This window comes from Notolepis coatsorum (genome assembly GCF_963971535.1).
Source record: "Notolepis coatsorum genome assembly, chromosome: 9".
Classification (NCBI taxonomy): Eukaryota; Metazoa; Chordata; class Actinopteri; order Aulopiformes; family Paralepididae; genus Notolepis; species Notolepis coatsorum.
In genome coordinates, this window is record NC_140173.1 from 133122576 (window position 1) to 133144422 (window position 21847).

General features: G+C 43.2%; 1 protein-coding gene across 1 annotated transcript in view; it reads left to right on the forward strand.

The window, feature by feature from the left end:
* The first annotated feature begins 12364 nt into the window (after window positions 1–12364).
* The window catches only part of perp (p53 apoptosis effector related to pmp22), a 24273-nt gene continuing 14790 nt past the window's right edge, over window positions 12365–21847 (forward strand). Inside the window, 1 exon segment of the mRNA XM_084322203.1 lies at window positions 12365–12788. Coding sequence (XP_084178329.1) covers window positions 12584–12788 — 205 coding nt within the window. The 5' untranslated portion in view covers window positions 12365–12583.

Here is a 21847-nt window from a genome sequence, read left to right on the forward strand (position 1 = left end):
TATTACATGTTTATATTTTTGTCACATGTGTTTTTGTGTAAAGATATTTTTATCCCAGTTTCTTTTATCCAAATGGCTTCCCAAACATAGCATCGAAGCCACATGTCTGTTGATGTCTAACAATGAGCTAATGTTTTATTTTTCTTTCAAATTAACTGTATTCCATAGCAGTGTTTTAATTTCTGAAACAGATAATGTACCCATTGTTTGCTATTCATTATCTGAGTCCTTAGAAAACTGTTGAACGAACCTCTGAAATATTTTGTACTGTATGTACCCTTTAATTTATGGACTCAAATAAAGCAGTTAAAAATGTCAAATGTGTGTGTGGGCACGCCAACACACGCTCACACCAGCACACCAATACACAGTCACACACTCACACCAACACACACTCACACCAACACACACTCACACCAGCACACAGGCACGCCAACACACAGTCACACCAACACACTCACACCAGCACACACTCACACCAACACACACTCACACCAACACACACTCACACCAGCACACACACACAGGCACACCAACATACACTCACACAGGCATGCCAACACACACTCACACCAGCACACTCACACCAACACACACTCAGACCAGCACACACTCACACAGGCATGCCAACACACACTCACACCAGCACACTCACACCAGCACACACTCACACCAACACACACTCAGACCAGCACACTCACACCAACACACACTCACACCAGCACACACTCACACCAACACACACTCACACCAACACACACTCACACCAACACACACTCACACCAACACACACTCACACCAACACAGACTCACATGGTCACCGTCTCATTCATTGCTGCCTGTTGCAATCCAGCTTCAGAAAACGTCTACATATCTGACTCTGACATCATCCCACTAACTACTGTGTACTCCGCATTTGATGTACATGGAATACTGTGGAACTGAAGGAGGGGTCACCTGATGTCACCATACTAACCATTATGTGATCAAATTCAGTTGGTGGTTGTAGTGGCACCAATAATATTTGTTTTTATTATTATTATTATTATTATTATTATTATTATTATTATTATTATTATTATTATTATTATTATTATTATTATTATTATTATTATTATTATTATTATATAAAATAAATCATTTTATTTTATTAATTAATTGAAACAATTGGGGGGGGGGGGGTTGAAATCGTCCTCAATAATACAATTATTATATAGACTCCTGTATTTATAGAAGGGTTGGTTTACCATTGAGCAAAATTAGCTCACAGCCAGCTCTACATAATTGTCAGGCCAGAAATATACTGTATCACTAATCTACTGTGCTCAAGCTTCCTGTTTTACAAAAGACTACACTGGACAAAGGACTACACTGAAACAAAGACGGGCAGGTAACGGACAGGAAGCGCCACTCCTACCAAACACGCTCAAAGAGGGGAGGACAAGCATTTACTCCTGGTGACTCCATTACCTGGTGATGTGGAATCATTTGACCAGATTATTCACAGAGTCTTTGATTATGGATAGTTTACTAATTTACTAAAGTTTACTATTAAGGATAGGGGTTTACTGACAGAATTACATGTTGCAACTTGGAGAGACCTGAAAGGTGCGTGTGTGTGTGCGTGTGTATGTGTGTGTGTCAAGTCAAGTCAGTTTTATTTATATAGCACATTTCCAGGCAGCGGCAGCTGGCACCAAAGTGCTTCACAAGCAAGTTGATAAAAACAAAATAATGTGATGCAAGGTATAAGATTAAAAACATAGTAAAGCAATGAAAGCAACAAAAACAAAACAATATGGTGCAAGATATAAGATTAAAAACATAATAAAGCAATGAAAGCAATAAAAACTGGTAGGACACAGTAAAACAAAGAGGATAGAAGGGCCAGGGGTCTAGTGGTGATTAAGTAGGGGGGAAGGCCAAGGAGAACAGGTAGGTTTTCAAGAGTGATTTAAAAACCTGCACAGTCTGGGCGGTCCGTACGCTGAGGGGGAGGCTGTTCCTCAGTCTAGGCGCTGCGGTGGAGAAAGCTCTGTCTCCCCTAGTCTTGAGCCTGGTTCTGGGCACCACCAATAGCAGCTGGTCAGCTGATCTGAGGGATCGGTGGGGGGTGTGGCAGTGCAAGGGCTCGGACAGATAGGGAGGAGCCGTGCCATTTAATGATTTAAAAACATTTAGGGCTAATTTAAAATCGATCCTAAAGCTAACAGGCAGCCAGTGGAGCGAGGCCAAAACTGGGCTGATGTGTTCGTGTTTTGGTGAGGAGGCGCGCGGCTGCGTTCTGCACCAGTTGTAGGCGGCGGAGGAGGGATTTGTCGATGCCCGTGTACAGAGCATTGCAGTAGTCGAGGCGAGTGGTGACAAAGGCATGTATCACCGTCTCTAGGTTACTTTGGGAGAGGTATGTCTTTGTCTTCGCCAGGAGTCTAAGATGGTAAAAACTGTTTTTAACTACGGCGCTGACCTGTTTGTCGAATTTAAAATTGCTGTCGAAGATGACCCCGAGGTTCCTGACAGAGGTGGAGAGGTTTGGACCCAGGGGACCAAGTGCGTCAATGAGGGGGGCCGGGGGGGCACTATTAAAAACAATGACCTCGGTTTTCCCTTCGTTCAATGTCAGGGAGTTTTCGGACATCCAGCACTTGATTTCTGCCAGGCAGTCAAGCAGTGGTTCTATTGACGTCTTCCCTTGGGTGGGCTTTAAGGGGAGGTAAACCTGCACGTCATCGGCGAAGCAATGGAATGAGATATTGTGTTTTGCCAAGATCTGGCCTAGGGGGAGTATATATAGGAGGAAGAGAGTGGGACCCAATATCGAGCCTTGGGGCACCCCGCAGGTGAGGGGGGCCACAGAGGAAGTGAGGTCACCGAGTTGGACAGAGAAGGTCCTATTACTCAGGTAGGACCGGAACCAGTCTAAGACGGGGCCCCTAAGGCCTACATAATGCTCGAGGCGAGCTAAAAGGATGTGGTGATCTACCGTATCAAAGGCGGCTGAGAGGTCAAGGAGTAGTAGTAGGGATGAGTTTCTTGCATCAGCAGCTGAAATCAGGTTGTTTAAGACACGGAGGAGGGCCGTTTCAGTGCTGTGTCGTGGTTTAAAGCCAGATTGGAATTTATCATGGATGTTGTTGTGTTCAAGGAATGATTGTAGCTGTATGTAGACTATGCGCTCCAGGATTTTTGATAAAAATGGTAGTTGTGAGATGGGTCTAAAATTGGCGAAGACAGAGGGATCGAGGTTGGGCTTCTTTATCCGGGGCTGGACCACAGCATGCTTGAAGGCAGCCGGGACACATCCAGTGCTGAGGCAGGCGTTTAGTAGGGGTAATAATGTGAGGAGGACAGGGTCGGGTACTTCCTTTAGGATGCGCGAGGGGAGTGCGTCTGAGGGGCAATTTGTTGGTCGCAGGTGTTTAATGGCATCGGAAAGGGAGACCGGGGCAAACTGTCTCTGCAAGGGGGAGAGAGATCTAAGGGCAGAGACTTTGCTGATGAAGAAGTGTTGGAAGCCTTCACATAGAGCTAATGAAGGTACGACAGAGGGGGTGGCACATGGGTTGGTGAGGGAGTTTAGGACTTTGAACAGGGCCTGGGGTTTGTTTGAATTTGTTATGACTAAGTTGAATGTCAAGTTAGACCGCGCTCTCAAAATCCGACACTGGGTGCTGAAATCTCGTAAAGTGATATATAAAAAGAAGCAGGGAAGCTGGACCAGCACTCTCAGGTTCAAGTATTTAATAGCAGCCTGAAGTGGAAACAAACATGTTTCGGAATTCTTATTCCTTCGTCAGTGTTATGGCTAGCCATATGGGGTTTTATGCGTTTAGTTTAAAAAGGTGCTACAGTATTTAAAATATCGGTGCATGACTCGTTGAACATGGAGAGATAGTCATCGATATTTGGGACACTGTTTGCATTTAGGACACAAATTGGGGAGCTGGAGAATGCTTCAGAAAAGTGGGCAGCAGTGTCAGAGGTAAACGTGCAGGATTTTTTTGTAGGTACATGAGGGGAAATAGCAGAGCAGGGGATTTTAATGGAGAAAACAATAGGTGAGTGGTCAGAAAAAGCAACAGCACATATGTCACATATGTGTGTGTGTGTGTGTGTGTGTGTGTGTTAGAAAGAGAGAGAGAGTATCCACTATGAGAAGGCTGTGTGTGTGTGTGTGTGTGTGTGTGTGTACAAGTTGAGAGAGTGAGAGGGGGGAGATAGTGTGTGTAGATAGATATGTCTAGTGAAGGCTATGTGTATGTGATTATGTGTGTGGGGGGTAGTAAGAGAAACAGAGAGAGGGAGAGATAGTGTGTGTGTGTGATTAAGATTCAACTGGACTTGAAGAAGTCTTTATTCGTAGCACACATTGCAACATAGTTATGCAGCGAACACACACATGCTGTCATGCACCTCCAAGCCTCCAGTCTTCTATAACCCTTGGTTTTTCTCACTCTATTCTGACCTAGCTACTCTCTCTCTCTCTCTCTCCTAAGTACAGGATGGGGTGCAGGTGTCTGCATCTGGGTTCTGGCCAGTGGTGCGTTGGTGATTTCATACCTGGTTGCACTGTGTTTTAATGACGCCACGTGCACGCACGCTCCCGGGCGCGTGCGCGCGCTCCCGCACATGCGCATAAATGTTCCCTCGCGTGAGAACGTATTTGAACAAACCTGACGACCTGAGCTATTGTTATGCAAAGTAGCCAGGCGGGTACTTGGCGAGTTGGCGCATCAATCGAGTGCAGCGCATTATTGTGTGCACGCGCGTGCACATCCGTGCATTTGCGTGCACGTGCTACTGCTCACAGACCGGTTGCACGCCGTGCCACCCCGTCCCATGACCAACGCACCCCTGGTTCTGGCTATGGAAGCGGACAGTGCCGGTTAGCCTAGGCATTGTCCAACTAAACACCTCTCCCGTAGGCTAACCGTTACTGTCCGCTTCCATTCATTGTGCTAAGCTAGGCTAACGTGCAGCCAGATAGCATCCTACTGAACGCACAGAGAGGAAACTGGTATCTATCTTCTTGTCTCTCTCTCTCTGGAGAAGACGATAAGCTAATTTTCCAAAATGTTGGCGCGTTCCTTTAAGAGCTCAGTCAATCAATTAGATAATTAAAACATGTCTCCATTCCATGGCCACCATTTTCTTTGCGCTTGGATTATGGATCGGGCCTAATATATTTTGACCCCTGAGGTGGTATGAGTACGATCAAATCCACTAGGACTCTGAGAACTCAACGTTCTAATGGTGAGGAAACAATGGCTGCCGGTACCTATATTCATAGATAGATATCTATGCCTATATTGCTCTACGAGTCCAGAATGGAATTCCGAGGAAAGGGTAGAAAAAGTGTTGAAATATTTTGTAAGAGGTTGTTGCCAATCAAAGGGTTGAGGGCCACTGGGATAGCTGATAATAGTATTTTATTTATTTTACTTGTATGGCAGTAGTAATAGAAAATAAAGTGTCACATACAGATGGAGGATGTTTCATTTTAGAGTTCATTTTATTCACATGGGATCATTTGTTTGGCTCCTTCATGGCACCACCAGAGGGAGCCCTCTGCTCATTCAAAAGGCTTTTATTCTGTTCCTCTCAATGTTAGAATAATGTGAATGTTGTGTGTTTGTGTGTGTGTCTACTCATTGGCTAGACTAGAGCACGGCAACCACTGCCAGGGTTAGGGGTTCCATTCCCACTGGGACCACTGATAATAAGATGATGGTATGGTAAAGTGGTTTAGAGTAGATAGAAGTACCCACCAAATGACAAATGGTCAAATGTAATGTGTGTGTGTGTGTGTGTGTGTGTGTGTGTGTGTGTGTGTGTGTGTGTGTGTGTGTGTGTGTGTGTGTGTGTGTGCGCACTCACACAGGCACACACCAGCACACACAGGCACACCAACACACACTCACACAGGCATGCCAACACACACTCACACCAGCACACACTCACACAAGCACACACTCACACCAACACACACTCACACCAGCACACAGCACACACTCACACCAGCACACACTCACACCAACACACACAGGCACGCCAACACACACACACACCAGCACACACTCACACAGCACACACTCACACCAGCACACACTCACACCAACACACACAGGCACACCAACACACACTCACACCAGCACACACTCACACCAGCACACACTCACACAGCACACACTCACACCAGCACACACTCACACCAACACACACAGGCACGCCAACACACACACACAGGCACACCAACACACACACACACACAGGCACACCAACACACACTCACACAGGCAACACACACTCACACAGGCACACACTCAAACAGGCACACATTCACACGCCAACACACACTCACGGACATGCCAACACACACTCACACAGGCACGCCAACACACACTCACACAGGCACGCCAACACACACTCACACGGGCACGTCAACACACACTCACGCCAACACACACTCACACAGGCACACCAACACACAGGCACGCCAACACACACTCACATGGGCACACCAACACACACTCACACAGGCACGTCAACACACACTCACACAGGCACGCCAACACACACTCACACAGGCACACCAACACAGGCACGTCAACACACACTCACACAGGCACACCAACACACAGGCACGCCAAAACACACACTCACACAGGCACGCCAACACACACTCACATGGGCACACCAACACAGGCACGTCAACACACACTCACAGGCACACCAACACACAGGCACGCCAACACACACTCACACAGGCACGCCAACACACACTCACACAGGCACGCCAACACACACTCACACGGGCACGTCAACACACAGGCACGCCAACACACAGGCACGTCAACACACACTCACAGGCACACCAACACACAGGCACGTCAACACACACTCACACAGGCACGCCAACACACACTCACACGGGCCACCGTCCCATTCATTGCTGCCTGTTGAAATCCATCTTTAGAAAACGTACATATCTGACTATGATGGTCTGATGTCACCATACTAACCATGTATATATATGATTATTATATATATTGTTTTTCTTTTAATTAGGCCTATTATTTATTTGTATTTCCCCAAAGTGAATGTAACTTTAATCTTCAATCTGATACCATATATAAATCAGGTGGCAAAAATAGTATTAATAATTACCGTCCAATATCCGTGTTACCAGCTCTATCCTGAGAGAGTTGTGTACAATAGATTAAGCGAATACACTACCAAGCTAAATATACTCACCAATTCACAATACGGCTTTAGGAAAAAGAGAACAACAAACATGGCAATATTAGACCTCATTGAAAAAATACATGATGCCATTGATCAGGGTGATTGTCGGGTGGGCGTTTTCTTGGATTTATCAAAGGCCTTTGACACCATTGACTTCACTATTCTACTTGGGAATATTCTATTCTACACCATTATGGCATAAGGGGTCTGACTCTCAACTGGTTCAGTAGCTATTTACATGGTGATTGATTGATTGATTGATTGATTGATTGATTGATTGATTGAAAAGTTTATTAACAGATTGCAGAATGGGTACAGTACAGCTCAATACATACAATTGTTAAGAGGATGCAGACCTGAGAAAGACTTTCGTCTTGTTTCCATCAGGGTCCCCCATTTTCAATTCATCATATGACACACACGACATACAGATAGACAGTACTGCTACATCTATACATTTATGACATACCAGATTTTCAAATACAGTACTGTTTGTGATACTAAAAAAATCCAGCTGTTGAACTATGCAGTTCAACTTCAATGTAGGGAAACGTCTGCTGCTTCTTTAAGATGGATGCTGTGAAATCTTACTGATACGTGGAAAAGTTCTGTTGGTAGGCAACAGTACAGTACGTCGATATAAACAATCACAAATCAATAAAAATGGACATCAAATATGGGGTCCCCCAGGGGTCAATTCTAGGGCCTTTACTATTTATTCTCTATATAAATTACTTTGTCAACTCATCTGAACTTCTGCACAAAGTAATATTCGCTGATGACACTAATTTGTTTCTGTCACATACAAATCCACTCGAGCTACAAGATCTACTCAACACAGTACTACAAAAAGTGGACACCTGGTTTAAATGCAACAAATTATCACTTAATCTCAGCAAAACAAACTTTATTGTCTTCCACTCAAATTGGATGCGCACACATCACATGTGCATAAAAATAAATGGAAAGGAGCTGTCAAGAGTGGTGTCCACAAAATTCCTGGGGGTCGTCATCGATGAGTCACTCAACTTCAAATGCCACATAAAATATCTACAAACTAAACTGTCCAAATATATTGGCTTATTCTGCAAAATACGTAATTTTCTTCCCTTGCCTGCCCTTCTCACTTTATACAAAACCTTGTATGAACCCCTCATTAGTTACTGTAATATCATATGGTGCAACACATACCCCAGCCATCTCAAGAAACTAGAAAGCTTACAAAAGAGGGTACTACGAGTGCTGTCATGGTCCGGGTATAGAGCGCCCTCAAAGCCTCTTTTCCATCGCTTTGGTCTCCTGAGGCTCGCTGAATTTAACATTCATCAAAACGCATCAATTATGTATCAAGTTGTCAACAACATGAATCACAGACTGTCTGAGCTTGTCCCAGTCTGCCAACCACTGCACATCCACAACACAAGAAATAAGCATCTTATATTTGGCAAGAGGAGAAGGCTCAATTGTGCTAGCCTAAGCATAGCATGCAGGGGTCCACAGATCTGGAACAAGCTTGACGAAACTCTGAAAATGACTAAAACCTTTAAAACATTTAAAAAATCACTGAAAGAGGAACTGCTTAAATCATATCTCTAATTAAAATTATAACTTAGGAATACAATTGTCTGTATTATGTATCTCTGTTATATGTCAGTTAGTAGGTAGGTGTGTAAACCTACCCACGTTGTATGTTTTGTTTTGTTTTTTGTTTATTGTTTTGTTGTTTATATTCTGTTTATATCTGTGTTCAGGCTCCCTCCAAAAGCTTTAAATAGCTTCTTGGGAGACCTGGCACATGCACACAATTGCAACATTGTTATATCACATGAGGATACTTACATGTAATGTATCGTGTGTGTGTGTGTGTGTGTGTGTGTGTGTGTTAGGGTGACCAGCTGTCCCCCTTTTGGTTGTACTGTCCCACCATTTGACCAAATTTCCCGCGTCCCTCATATTGAGAGGATGTCCCTCTTTTCGAAGCCAAAAAAAACATGCGTCTAAAAGCCCCTCCCTACAGACAGTAAACGTAGCAACCCGCCTCTTGTCCACACACATTGCTCTGATTGGTTATAGTACTTTAGCGTGCTGCTTGCCTGCTTGTGACGTGACTGAGACTGAGTCGTGACGCTACCTCATATCGCAAATCTGATTGGTAAAAAAAAACACAACAACATTACAAGCGAACTAGTTCAAGATGGAAAGCAGTAAAAAGAAACGGACCTGCAGTTACAACCAAGACTGGCAAACGACACATGACTGGGTGAGGCAGATGGCAGGCAATCCGCAGCAGGCTATCTGTGTTTTGTGTCATAGTTCGTTTTCAATTGCGCATGGAGGAGAATACAACTTGAAGCGCCACAGTGGACGTGAGTCTCACTTGAAAGTGGCTCACCAAAAAGAAACATCCAGATCTATGGATACGTTTCTTTTTAAACCAAACAATGATAGCCAGACAGACAAGGTCACTGCAGCTGAGATAACAAGTGTCTATCACACAGTACAACACTCCCATTCATACAGGTCAGCCGACTGTGGTAACCTTTAACCTTTGATTTAAATCTATTCGGTGAAGACCATGGCAGTTATTCTAATATAGAAACACAATTTATTTGTATTATTATTTTTGTATTATACTACACTGTTTTCCCTAGTTCTGTGTTAACAGGGAATATCAAACACAAGACATTCCTGTGAAGTGATGACGTTTGAATATTTAAAACAGATGTTAGGTGGTATTTAATTTGTATTTATTTTTATTTAACCTTTAACCTTTGATTTAAATCTATTCAGTGAAGACCATGGCAGTTATTCTAATACAAAAATTTACATTATCTATCTGTCCCACTTTGTCCCACCAAAATCGTACTGTTGTCCCACTTTGTCCCACCAAAATCTTACTGTTGTCCCACTTTTGGACTTTTTGCATCTGGTCACCCTAGTGTGTGTGTGTGTGTGTGTGTGTGTGTGTGTGTGTGTGTGTGTGTGTGTGTGTGTGTGTGTGTGTGTGTGTGTGTGTGTGTGTGTGTGTGTGTGTGTGTGTGTGTGTGTGTGTGTGTGTGTGTGTGTGAATAAATTCATTCATTCATTCATCACTGTAAAATCAAATAGTTAAATGATTGTGTATATTGTATTGAGTGAGATGATATACATATACAATTGACTGTAATACTATGAATTTTGGTGGGTAAAAAGGTGGGTAACCAGAGTTTACCTTCCACCCCCGATCACCACCGTGCATTGGAGGAATGGTTAGCATGCCGCCCTGTGGCGATATAGTGAACTGCTACCATCCATGTCCTCTCACTCTGTCCCCATTTGCTAAACACACTCACATTCTGTATAATGACGAGTAATGACTAACCCGTAACTACGTGCCTAACCTAACCCCTAACGCTAAATGACAGCACTTGCATTGGTCCCCAGGGCTCAGCACCGCCCAATCGTTTTAATCTTAATGGATTTAGTGCATCTCTTTTGGGAAGTTTTGGTCCTCACAGGGATAGAAGCACAAAGACACACACACACGCACACACACACACGCACACGCACGCACACACACACACACACATGCACACGCACGCACACACACACACACACACACACACACACAGTGTGGCCATACACCTGTTGCATATCCAGTTGAATAACTTCACCGCCATTACCCAATACCCATACATTTGATTATTGATCGACTGCCTGCGTAATAATATGGCTAGCGCTGAAATGGGATCTGTTCTAGCCGCGTCTGAACCATGTGGGCAGGGATTCACATTCCTTTACAGCTTTGGGTAGGGCGTTCCACATTGTTGTGGCATAATTGCGAAACGTGTTTAGTCCCTTGTTTGAGCCGAATCTGGGTTTAACATGATTTGTTGAGCTTCCTCTGGTGTAGTGGTTGTGGTATTCACTGACCTTTGGGAAGTATTTTGACATGTACATGGGCACCCCAGTCGTATAGTGTATCTTGTAGACCAGGCCCAAGTTGCTGTACTCTGTCGTCTACTCTAAGCCATCCTAGGTTGTCAAAGTGGGCAGGGGTGAGGTGGGACTCACGGAAGCGTGGCGAATAATCATCGCCTACGGCCCCTCCGACCACCACCAACATTCATTCACATGCATACACATTCATACGAGGCAAGTAGGTTAAGTGTCTTGCCCAAGGACACAACAGCAGTGGGATGGACCCTTCGATCATTGGACGACCCGCTCTACCCTGAGCCAGAGAAAGACTTTCGTCTTGTTTACATCAGGGTCCCCCATTTTCAATTCATCATAATATGACACACACGACATACAGATAGACAGTACTGCTACATATACATTTATGACATACCAGATTTGCAAATACAGTACTGTTTGTGGTACAAAGTGTCCAGAAAAAGGGTAGGGGGGGGGGGGGACACACACTGTATTGGAATACTGACAAAGCCATACTTGGTCTTTACTGTACAACTGGGTTAGGGCATTTGTATGGGGCCAGTTTCGAATTGCAGTCTCCCGTAGGTGTTCTTTGAGACTGAGTGCTTTTACTATTCTGACTAACAACACGTCACATAGTAATATGAAACAGTGAATGGGTCGGGCTTGATTCTGATCTGACTAACACGTCACATAGTAATATGAAACAGTCAATGGGTTAGGCTTGATTCTTCTGACTAACACGTTTATTACATACTGTAGTAATATGAAACAGTCAATGGGTTAGGCTTGATTCTTCTGACTAACACGTTATTACATACTGTAGTAATATGAAACAGTCAATGGGTTAGGCTTGATTCTTCTGACTAACACGTTATTACATACTGTAGTAATATGAAACAGTCAATGGGTTAGGCTTGATTCTTCTGACTAACACGTTATTACATAGTAATATGAAACAGTCAATGGGTTGTGCTTGATTTCTGACTAACACGTCACATAGTAATATGATACAGTCAATGGGTTGGGCTTGATTCTGACTAACACGTTACATAGTAATATGAAACAGTCAATGGGTTGGGCTTGACTCCCGCGCCCCCCCCCCCCCCCCCCCCCCCCCCCCTCGGCTGTGGGCCAAGCCCGCCTTCAGTACAACAAGCCCAGCCCTATACAGGTCCCTCCCGACTCCCCAAACAGGTTTACGGTGAAGGAGTCGCTCGCATTACACACTCGGTGGGGCATTTCTGTACAGTACAGTACAGTATATCTCGACAGGAGAAAAGGTGCCAGGCCGGGATCATCGACTATAACTAACAACAACACCGTGGACTTTGCGCATTAAAACGCACAGAACACAACAACGTCGCACCGGACCGCTCTCTCTTGTCGCCCCTGACACCGACACCGATCGTCGGTCATCATGTTCCGCTGCGGGATCGCGTACCCCCGGTGCAGGTGGATCCTGCCGCTGCTGCTGCTCTTCGCCATCGTGTTCGACATCATCGCCATCGCCGCCACCTCGGGCTGGGTGGAGGACGAGGAAGCCAAGTCGCACTACGCCAGCATGTGGGAGCAGTGCCGCGGCAGGAATGACAACTGGGACTGCAGGTCGCTTATGGATAACTGTAAGTGTGTGCCGGTGGCAGCTGTTACTGTTTCAACACAGATTATAGACACAGCAGTGCGGCCTCCTGCTGCCCACAATATAAGTGGGATTATATTATTATTATTAATTATTATTATTATTATTATTATATTATTATTATTATATTATTATTATTATTATTATTATTATTATTATTCAGTCCATACAGTTCATACTGGCAACAACAAGGCAACATAGGCAACTAATATGAAAGAAAAGAAGAATTTGGTCAGATTGATTGATTGATTGATTAACAGATTGCAGAATGGGTACAGTACAGTACAGCTCAATACATACACTTGTTAAGGGGATGCAGACCAGAGAAAGACTTTCGTCTTGTTACATCAGGGTCCCTCAGACCAAGTTTACAGATCGAGACAGAATAGTAATAATAATAGAAACTTGCAGGTGACCGATTGGGGATACAGACAGTATATTTTATACTAATCATACAGATCCTACTTTGACAACACCGTACAATTCACCATGAGCGTGCCGTAACTTGAAGGAGCCTGAATGCCGTGATCTAGTGTAAAATGAGGTGTACTGTAGAGACAGACCCACGCTGTCAGACAGAATGAACTTTGGTCAGTTCGATCAACTTTCTTTTAAAGGGGACATGCATTGCTATTCCTTGCACTATTTGGGCAACTTTACACAATTCTGTGAGTTTATGGAAGACATCTGTAAGGTTTATATAAAAAAAAAAAAAAAAAGTACTGACATTTCATACTTGGGCAGCATAAATAATATAATATTCCGCCTTCATCTCCTGCAAACTCACATAATGGCTCCAGCCTGTGGGTGTTGTTGATCAACCTCTTGTAAAGACAAATTAAACTGACCAAGAACAGTCTGTTAACAAGTAACACCATCTGTTTTTATCGTTTGTTGTGTTGGAATGGTGTCCCTAACGTAGGGCCTATACTACTACTAGTGGTCTCTAAAGTTCCAAACACACCTTTTAGCGCAGAAGGATGAATGCCACTGGACTCTTTTTGTATCACAACAGTACTGTATTTGCAAATCTGGTATGTCATAAATGTATAGATGTAGCAGTACTGTCTATCTGTATGTCGTGTATGTCATATATGTCCTGATGAATTGAAAATGGGGGACCCTGATGTAAACAAGACGAAAGTCTTTCTCTGGTCTGCATCCCCTTAACAATTGTATGTATTGAGCTGTACTGTACTGTACCCATTCTGCAATCTGTTAATAACGTTTTCAATCAATCAATCAACGCCATGTATTCATATTTTGTAATTCTACCACTGGGTGCTGTTTGTACCAACAAGTGTGTCTTGTGTCAATTGCAAATGGCCAAGGGAACGAGGTTGACGTGCTCTGGGATTTTCAGAGCTGTAGATAACCTACTGTACGAGTCAGGATGGCGCGGAAACGGACTTGTACTGACACGAAAGCGTGCATCTCAACCTTTAGACACCGAGGCTAGATCCACAAAGAATGGATTGCACGGTGCTAGTTGCACCCTTACTTACAATTCATGATGAATTGAAAATGGGGGACCCTGATGTAAACAAGACGAAAGTATTTCTCTGGTCCATTCTGCAATCTGTTAATACAATTGATTTTCATTCAATCAATCACCTGCGCTGTGATTGATTGAATGAACATTGTATTTTCAAATCCCAGAGGAAAATCATTTAGAACCATTTCAATTATGGTTCCATTGTGGCGCAGTATTTTATCAACTTTCAACCTTTTACACATACAGAAATATTGATAAATAAGTCCCAATGACATTTCCCCTTCAGGTCCTGCTTTCATCTCAATTAACACAAATTTACATTGAAGCTAATACTAGACAGTATGGCTGCCCCATAGGCTATGATTATCAGATTAATTGGTTTGTTTGGTCTGTTATTTCTTATTTAATCTTTTTCATATTAAATGAATTATTTACAGAAAAAATATAAACACAGATTTAAAGAGGTGCTATTGTATAGGATTGCACATGGGAAACCAACATCTTACAGCTCTACTGATTAAATCAGCTATAACCTTATTATATATTACTATTGTATTATGCACAATTGTTGCGGGCAAGACCCCCCGCATTTCACTGTATACTTAGCCGTGACAAATAAAACTCTTGACTTGACTTGACCGATTACTCGACAAAGTCAATGACCACATTAGTCAACTAAGAATTTCTTTAGTTGAAGTCAGCTATTAGATATTTACCCATAGCCTACAGTACTGTATGTCAGCTACCCAGCACAGGCAAGGACCACTCAGCAACATTCCAGGGACCTCCACCAGTCCCTGGAGCCTGAGTCTGAGAACCACAATAATAGTTTAGTCATTCAGTGTAGGAATCTGTTGAATTCAAACAACGTGTTTAAAGTGTCCCCTCTAGCAGGCCTCATTCTGCTTTGCACTTGGTATGAATACAACACAGTATGAATACAATACAGGGAATGAAGTCTGGGATGTGAACAGATTTCAAGATGGCTGCCTATCATCAGCCAGACATGTTGACAGTGACGGGGTTATTTATAGATACCCTGTTAATGAGGGGTTCTGCTCTGGGGGTCACACACACACACACACACACACACACACACACACACACACACACACACACACACACACACACACACAGACACACACACACACACACACACACACACACACACACACACACACACACACACACACACACACACACACACACACACACACACACACACACACACACACAGCTGTATGAGGAATGTGGTAGTAACACTGCGAACAGTAACAGCATAGGAACTCTATGTACTTCTCCAGTCCTCCAGTCTTCTATAACCCTTGGTTTCTCTCACTCTATTCCAACCTAGCTACTCTCTCTCTCTCTCTCTCTCTCTCTCTCTCTCTCTCTCTCTCTCTCTCTCTCTCTCTCTCTCTCTCTCTCTCTCTCTCTCTCTCTCTCTCTCTCTCTCTCTCTCTCTCTCTCTCTCTCTCTCTCTCTCTCTCTCTCTCTCTCTCAACTCTCTAACTCTCTCTGTGCACCTGTGTTGACTCTACCAGGCAGGTTGTGTGTGGGTGGAGGTTGGGTTGTCCCCAACAAAGACAGTATTGTTGTCATGATCTGGTGAAGTCAGAGCTAGCCAAGTGCAAACAGCTATAGAGACAGAAAACAAAAAACCCTCTCCCTTGCTCTGTTGGTTACGCCTACAATGAATACAGCTTTCAGCCTATGAAAAATGTACGCTGCGGTTAAGACCACATGATGATGTCCCTGGGTGGACTGTACTGTACACTCTACATACCATAAGCAATACATGCCAAGGATTGACAGGAACAATAATAGCACTTTGTCACGGTTTTATATTAAGATTCCGTTAAAAGAACACGCCAACATTTGCTTACCGTCTTCTCCAGAGAGAGACAAAAAGATAGATACCAGTCTCTGCTCTGTGTGTTCAGTAGAAAGCTATCTGGCTGCATGTTAGCCTAGCTTAGCACAATGAATGGATGCGGACATGACCGGTTAGCCTTCGGGAGAGGTGTTATATGGACAATGCCTACTAAGGCTACCCGTATGTGTCCGCTTCCATTCATTGTGCTAAGCTAGGCTAACATGCAGCCAGATAGCTTTCTACTGAACGCACAGAGAGGAAACTGGTCTCTATCTTACTGGTCTCTATCTTCTTGTCTCTCTCTCTCTCTCTGGAGAAGACGGTAAGCTAATTTCCCAAAATGTTGGCGTGTTCTTTTAAATCTGGTTCAGACCTTCTAGCGATGCTAGAATATAAACCTCATTTGGGTGTAAGAGCTCACACAACGTTTATGGCCTCGCAAAGTCACCGCCCCATTCATCGTCTCTGGAGCAGCCCCAGGTTTTACATACCAGGGAGGGACATCACCGATTGGAGGGTTCTCTCTCTCTGATGCTTCAGCATGGGGCGGAATGTGTTCACAGATACTGACTGAACTGTCCCGGGACACAGGAAGAACATAATGTGACGTCTTAAAATGGCTGGCATTCCAAAACATCCTGTGTTTGTTCAGAAATGCACTGGACCACACAAGTGAAAAACACTCTGAATGTCATTTCATTCCCCACAGTTTAATTTGTCCCGAAATAGTAATCTCAAAATAGTAATCTCTTTGAAGTATTTATTTATTATTTCCATTCGTTATCCATCCAGGGAGCCTGTGTTACCATAGGGAATGAGTCTGAGATTGCAAAAGTCCAATACCGCCGCCTGGTGGTATGCGGCCGATGTTGCACTTCCTTTGAGACTCTGTGTATGGGGGCTGTGCGTTGATGAAATTCCTCCGGGTGGACTTTTCTAGTAACCTGGACCAAGGGCTTAAGCCTTCACCCGATCACATTGAATAGTTTTTGGGACCCCCGATTCATTAGGCTGTGGTGGGTTATGTCGTGGGCCAAATGGACATACGATCTACCAGATGGCAATCAAATAATTGGAATATTTTTTTTGGAATCCCGGCACCGGCCACAGGTAAGAGCAATTTAACGTCAATTTCAGCTTGAACTCTCAAGAAGCCTTACTCTCAAGAAGCCTTACTCCCAGGAAGCCTTAAGGCAGTTTGAGATTACTTTCGGCTCGCTTCGAAAACAAGCGAGAGTAGACGATTGCAGCCGGGGGAGGAGTCAGAAAGTCGAACACTTCAGAGTTGACAACAGCCGTATAGCCTAGTCTTGCATGGCAGTCGGCAGATATCGCGTTCACGTTCCCACACACACACACACACACACACACACACACACACGCACACGCACACACATACACATACACACACACACACACACTCACACACTGCTGAATAATTCTGTTTAGCATTGCATCAATATATATATATATATATGCTGTATATTGAGGCAAAACAGAATTATTCAGCAGACGCTTTAACATGTAAGATGTTTGCAACGAGATATAGCCTATATATTATAATTTCGGCTAATTATAATTTTGAGAGCGCACTGATAATGTTTGGCCAGCTAATTATCCTTTGGATTTTATGTGGGGGGTATAATGAGAACAGGTAGAAATACTATAACACTCACTCATTCATACAAATTGATGTGCATCAAGTCTTCTTTTATTATTATTATTATTATTATTATTATTATTATTATTATTATTATTATTATCATCTGGAGTCGCAAATCGCTGTCGCGCTTTAGCGTGCGTGTGTGCAGGATACAGTATCAGCTGCTGCATCGTTAATGAACTATAGACATGGAATATATATATTCTTTAAAAAAAAATTAAATCATCTGGCGACCCCCCCCCCCCCACGGCGGCTCGCGACCCCCCCACTTTGGGAACCCCTGATCTACTGTAGGAGTGATACTGTTCCCTGTACTCAGCCCCATTCGGAGAGGACTGTCCCGACAGACATTCTCAATGTAAAGACATAGCTGTATTGGACTTTGTCCACTAAACGATTAGTTGATATTAGGGATGCACCGAATGGGAAATTCTTGGCCGAAACCGATACCGAAAATAGGAAACAGTTGGCCGAATGCCGAAAGGCCGAAAATTATTAATATAAACATATATATAATGTATTTCTTTCTTTTTTTCAGCTACCTGATTATGGCAAAAGACATGATTATGGCAAAACTTAACTTAAATAATATTAATAATCACTATTATGGGCCCATAAAACATTTATTCAGCACTTTTGAATGCATACATTAATTCCAGACTGACTGCTGAAAGATTGTACAATTTAAACATTTTCTCTTTGCATACAACAAAATGTGCATTAAAGTCAAGTGCATTTTCTTTTCTCTGTAGGATAACTACAACAAAGTGCATTCAGAACAAAGCCAAGGAGCTTTAAAACTGCATAAAGATCTGCATAAAGACACACACACGAGAGGGAGAATAGCTTATAGCAGACTTAATGATGTTACTGTAGTGGCTACTGTCATAATTCACGGCGTTCTAGAACTTCTAGCCTACATGGAAGGACTGTTGTATTTACTACATCTCCCATGACATCCCTAGTTGATATGATCAACACATCTGTAAAACTGTGTTTCCCACATGCAGTCATGCAGAAGGACTTCTTTAAATCTAGTGCTTACAAGAGATGGAAAGAACATTCCAAAAAGAAAAATGCCAGACTATTCGTCAAAGTCTTGGTGGACTTATGCATGCAGAACAGAGTGATTAATGGACTAAAGAGGGGACTGTCTTAGAGGAATCTCAGCCCTTTTAACAATTTTCACTGTAAGAAAAAAAGCTGCAAGAAAACGGCATCAATGGTTGCCAAATACTTACTGTCAAATGACAGTAAAATCAAATACATTTACAGATTACAACCTTTATTTAATGGTAAATATTTTGATAAAAGGTAATTTACTGTATTTTTATGGCATTTACACTTAAAGTAGAAAAACAAAAGTAATCTGTAAAATAATTCAGTTAATTTCCTGTGAAAAAAACATACATTTTTTACAGTGAATGTTAAACACTTGTCCTGACAAAGACCGTGCGTGCGTGCGTGTGTGCGTGTTCCAGATAGGAAGCACTGCGTTGAGAGAGAGCAATTTAATATCTCTGCGTGTATATGATCAGAAGGAGACAACAGATTGCAAAACAGCTGGATGGGATTAATGATGAGTGGCAGGCACAGACACAGACAGGCCCACTACTCATATGTGACACACACACCCACGCACTTGCACGTGTGTGCACGCACGCACACACACACACACTCACATATAGAACATATCTGTAGGCATGCACACAGACCCTACCACATATCTTCATAATGCACTCATAATATTCATGCACACCCCGCACACAGACACATACACATGCAAACAAGTACACACACACACGTACACAAACAAACACAGGCATGTTCACAGTGAACGTATACCCTCCACTTGACAAACACACACACACACACACACACACACACACACACACACACACACACACACACACACACACACACACACACACACACACACACACACACACACACACACACACACACACATACACACACACACATGCAAACAAACAGACACAGATATGCGTGGAGACACCTTACCCTGTAATACACACAAATAGAGTGTGCTCTGTGCTATGCTCTCACAAAGCTGTCGCCCTCAACTCAAAGAATATAATAATATCCTCCCACAGACATTGTGAAAGATTTGACTTTGTTGCACTAATGCAACATCCAAAGAGCTGAAACAGCCGGAGCGTCCTGATGCCTCACACTCTTACAAAAGTCATAACAGATTTATAACTCACTCTTCTGGGGTGAAACAAAATTTATAATAATTTTTTAAAGCTGAGCTAGTTAGCCTGCCATCACTGTGTGGATGTTGGTGATAATGAAGTGTGCATTTGAATGTTCCCTCTATGAGATAAATCATATCAAGTTGTCTTCAATAGCTCAGCCAGAAACATCTAAGATATATACCATAAGAAGCTCCATATAGTCCTAAAACCTTTCATGTCTTAAAGCTACGTATATGGAGTTTCTACACATTGAAAATTGAGATGGTAATTTTCACAATCATGGTGATTAGTAGAAACAGCATTCTCAAATATTCAAGTGTTTGTTTGACATCTCAAATGCATCTACTGTTATCTTTAAAATGCAGAGCTTGAGGAATCTTTCCCAGAAGCCTGCACCGCTCATATCTTTAACATTCTTATTCACGCTCACAATCGTACATTTTCTCACCTTTATAGCCAATCACGAATGGGTCTGGAGAGATATTTAAAAGTGCTTCACCACAGAAATTTAGCTGGCACATTTGAATGACACATTTTCAGGGCCCCAGGTTTTTGCTTTTGGCGATTATTTTACCCCAGTGCTGAAAGTTTATCTAGTGCAGGTATTCGTAGTGTCAAAAAGCCTCTTAAACATGTCTCAAATCTGTAGAATATTTCCCATGAGAGGTATTGAGTTCAAATGTTAACTTCAGGGGAGTTATTTGGTCATTCTGTTCTGCCAAAATAAGTAAATGGAATAATTTAGATTGACTGACATTTAGATGAGAAACTACCATTGTGTGTGTCCATGCCATAATATGCCAGAGGAGTTGATGGTAAAATATGGTCTAGGTTTGATGTTTTACAGCAAAGCATTAGGTACAAAACCGAATGTAGAATGAAAACGAAATCGACTGTACACAGGGGAAATGGTTTACAACCAACGTAGGAGCAAATCTGCTTTGGTTATTGTAGAAATGGCTGTAAAATTAAGTCATGTTTTCGCAACATATGTTAGCACACAGACCTCCAGACAGACCTTCATCCAAAAACGATGATTAATCGTTGGTTGAATAGTCTTCTCTGCATAACTGAACTGAACTGAACTCCATTTCTGAGATCCTTCAATGTCTGTACAAGGATGTTGAGGATGTTCTATGAGTCGGTGGTGGCGGGCGCCTTCTTGTACGCTGTGACCTGCTGGGGCAGCGGACTGAGAGCAGGGGACACAAACAGGCTGGATAAGCTGGTCAGGAAGGCCAGTAGCGTGGTTGGGGTGGAGCTGGACTCCCTAGCGTGGGTGGCGGAGAGGAGGAGCCTTGCTAAGCTCCAGACCATCAGGGAAAACCCCTCCCACCCACTATACACAGACTTGGCTGACAGGAGGAGCATGTTCAGTGCTAGGCTCACACTACCCAAATGCAGCACTGAACGGCACAGGAAGTCCTTCATTCCAACAGCCATCAGACTATACAAGGGGTCGGCAACCTGCGGCTCCGGAACCGCACGCGGCTCTTTAGCCAATCAGCTGCCGCTCCCTGGCCAAAAAAAAATATATATTTTTTTAACAAATCTTTCTTTTTACTTTTTTTTTTACTCTTATTTTGGAGATCGATGTCATACTGTGACACTGAAATGAACAAATATTTCATCAACTCTACAGTACGTCACACCCCGCGCCTCTCCCTGTTGTCTGAAAGTGGCTAATCTTGAGTTTCTGACCCCCCAGTAAGCTAACCATGGATAAATCCAAAAAAAGGAAAGTCTGAGGAAAATAGAGGGTTTAATTCAGCGTGGACAGATTAATTTG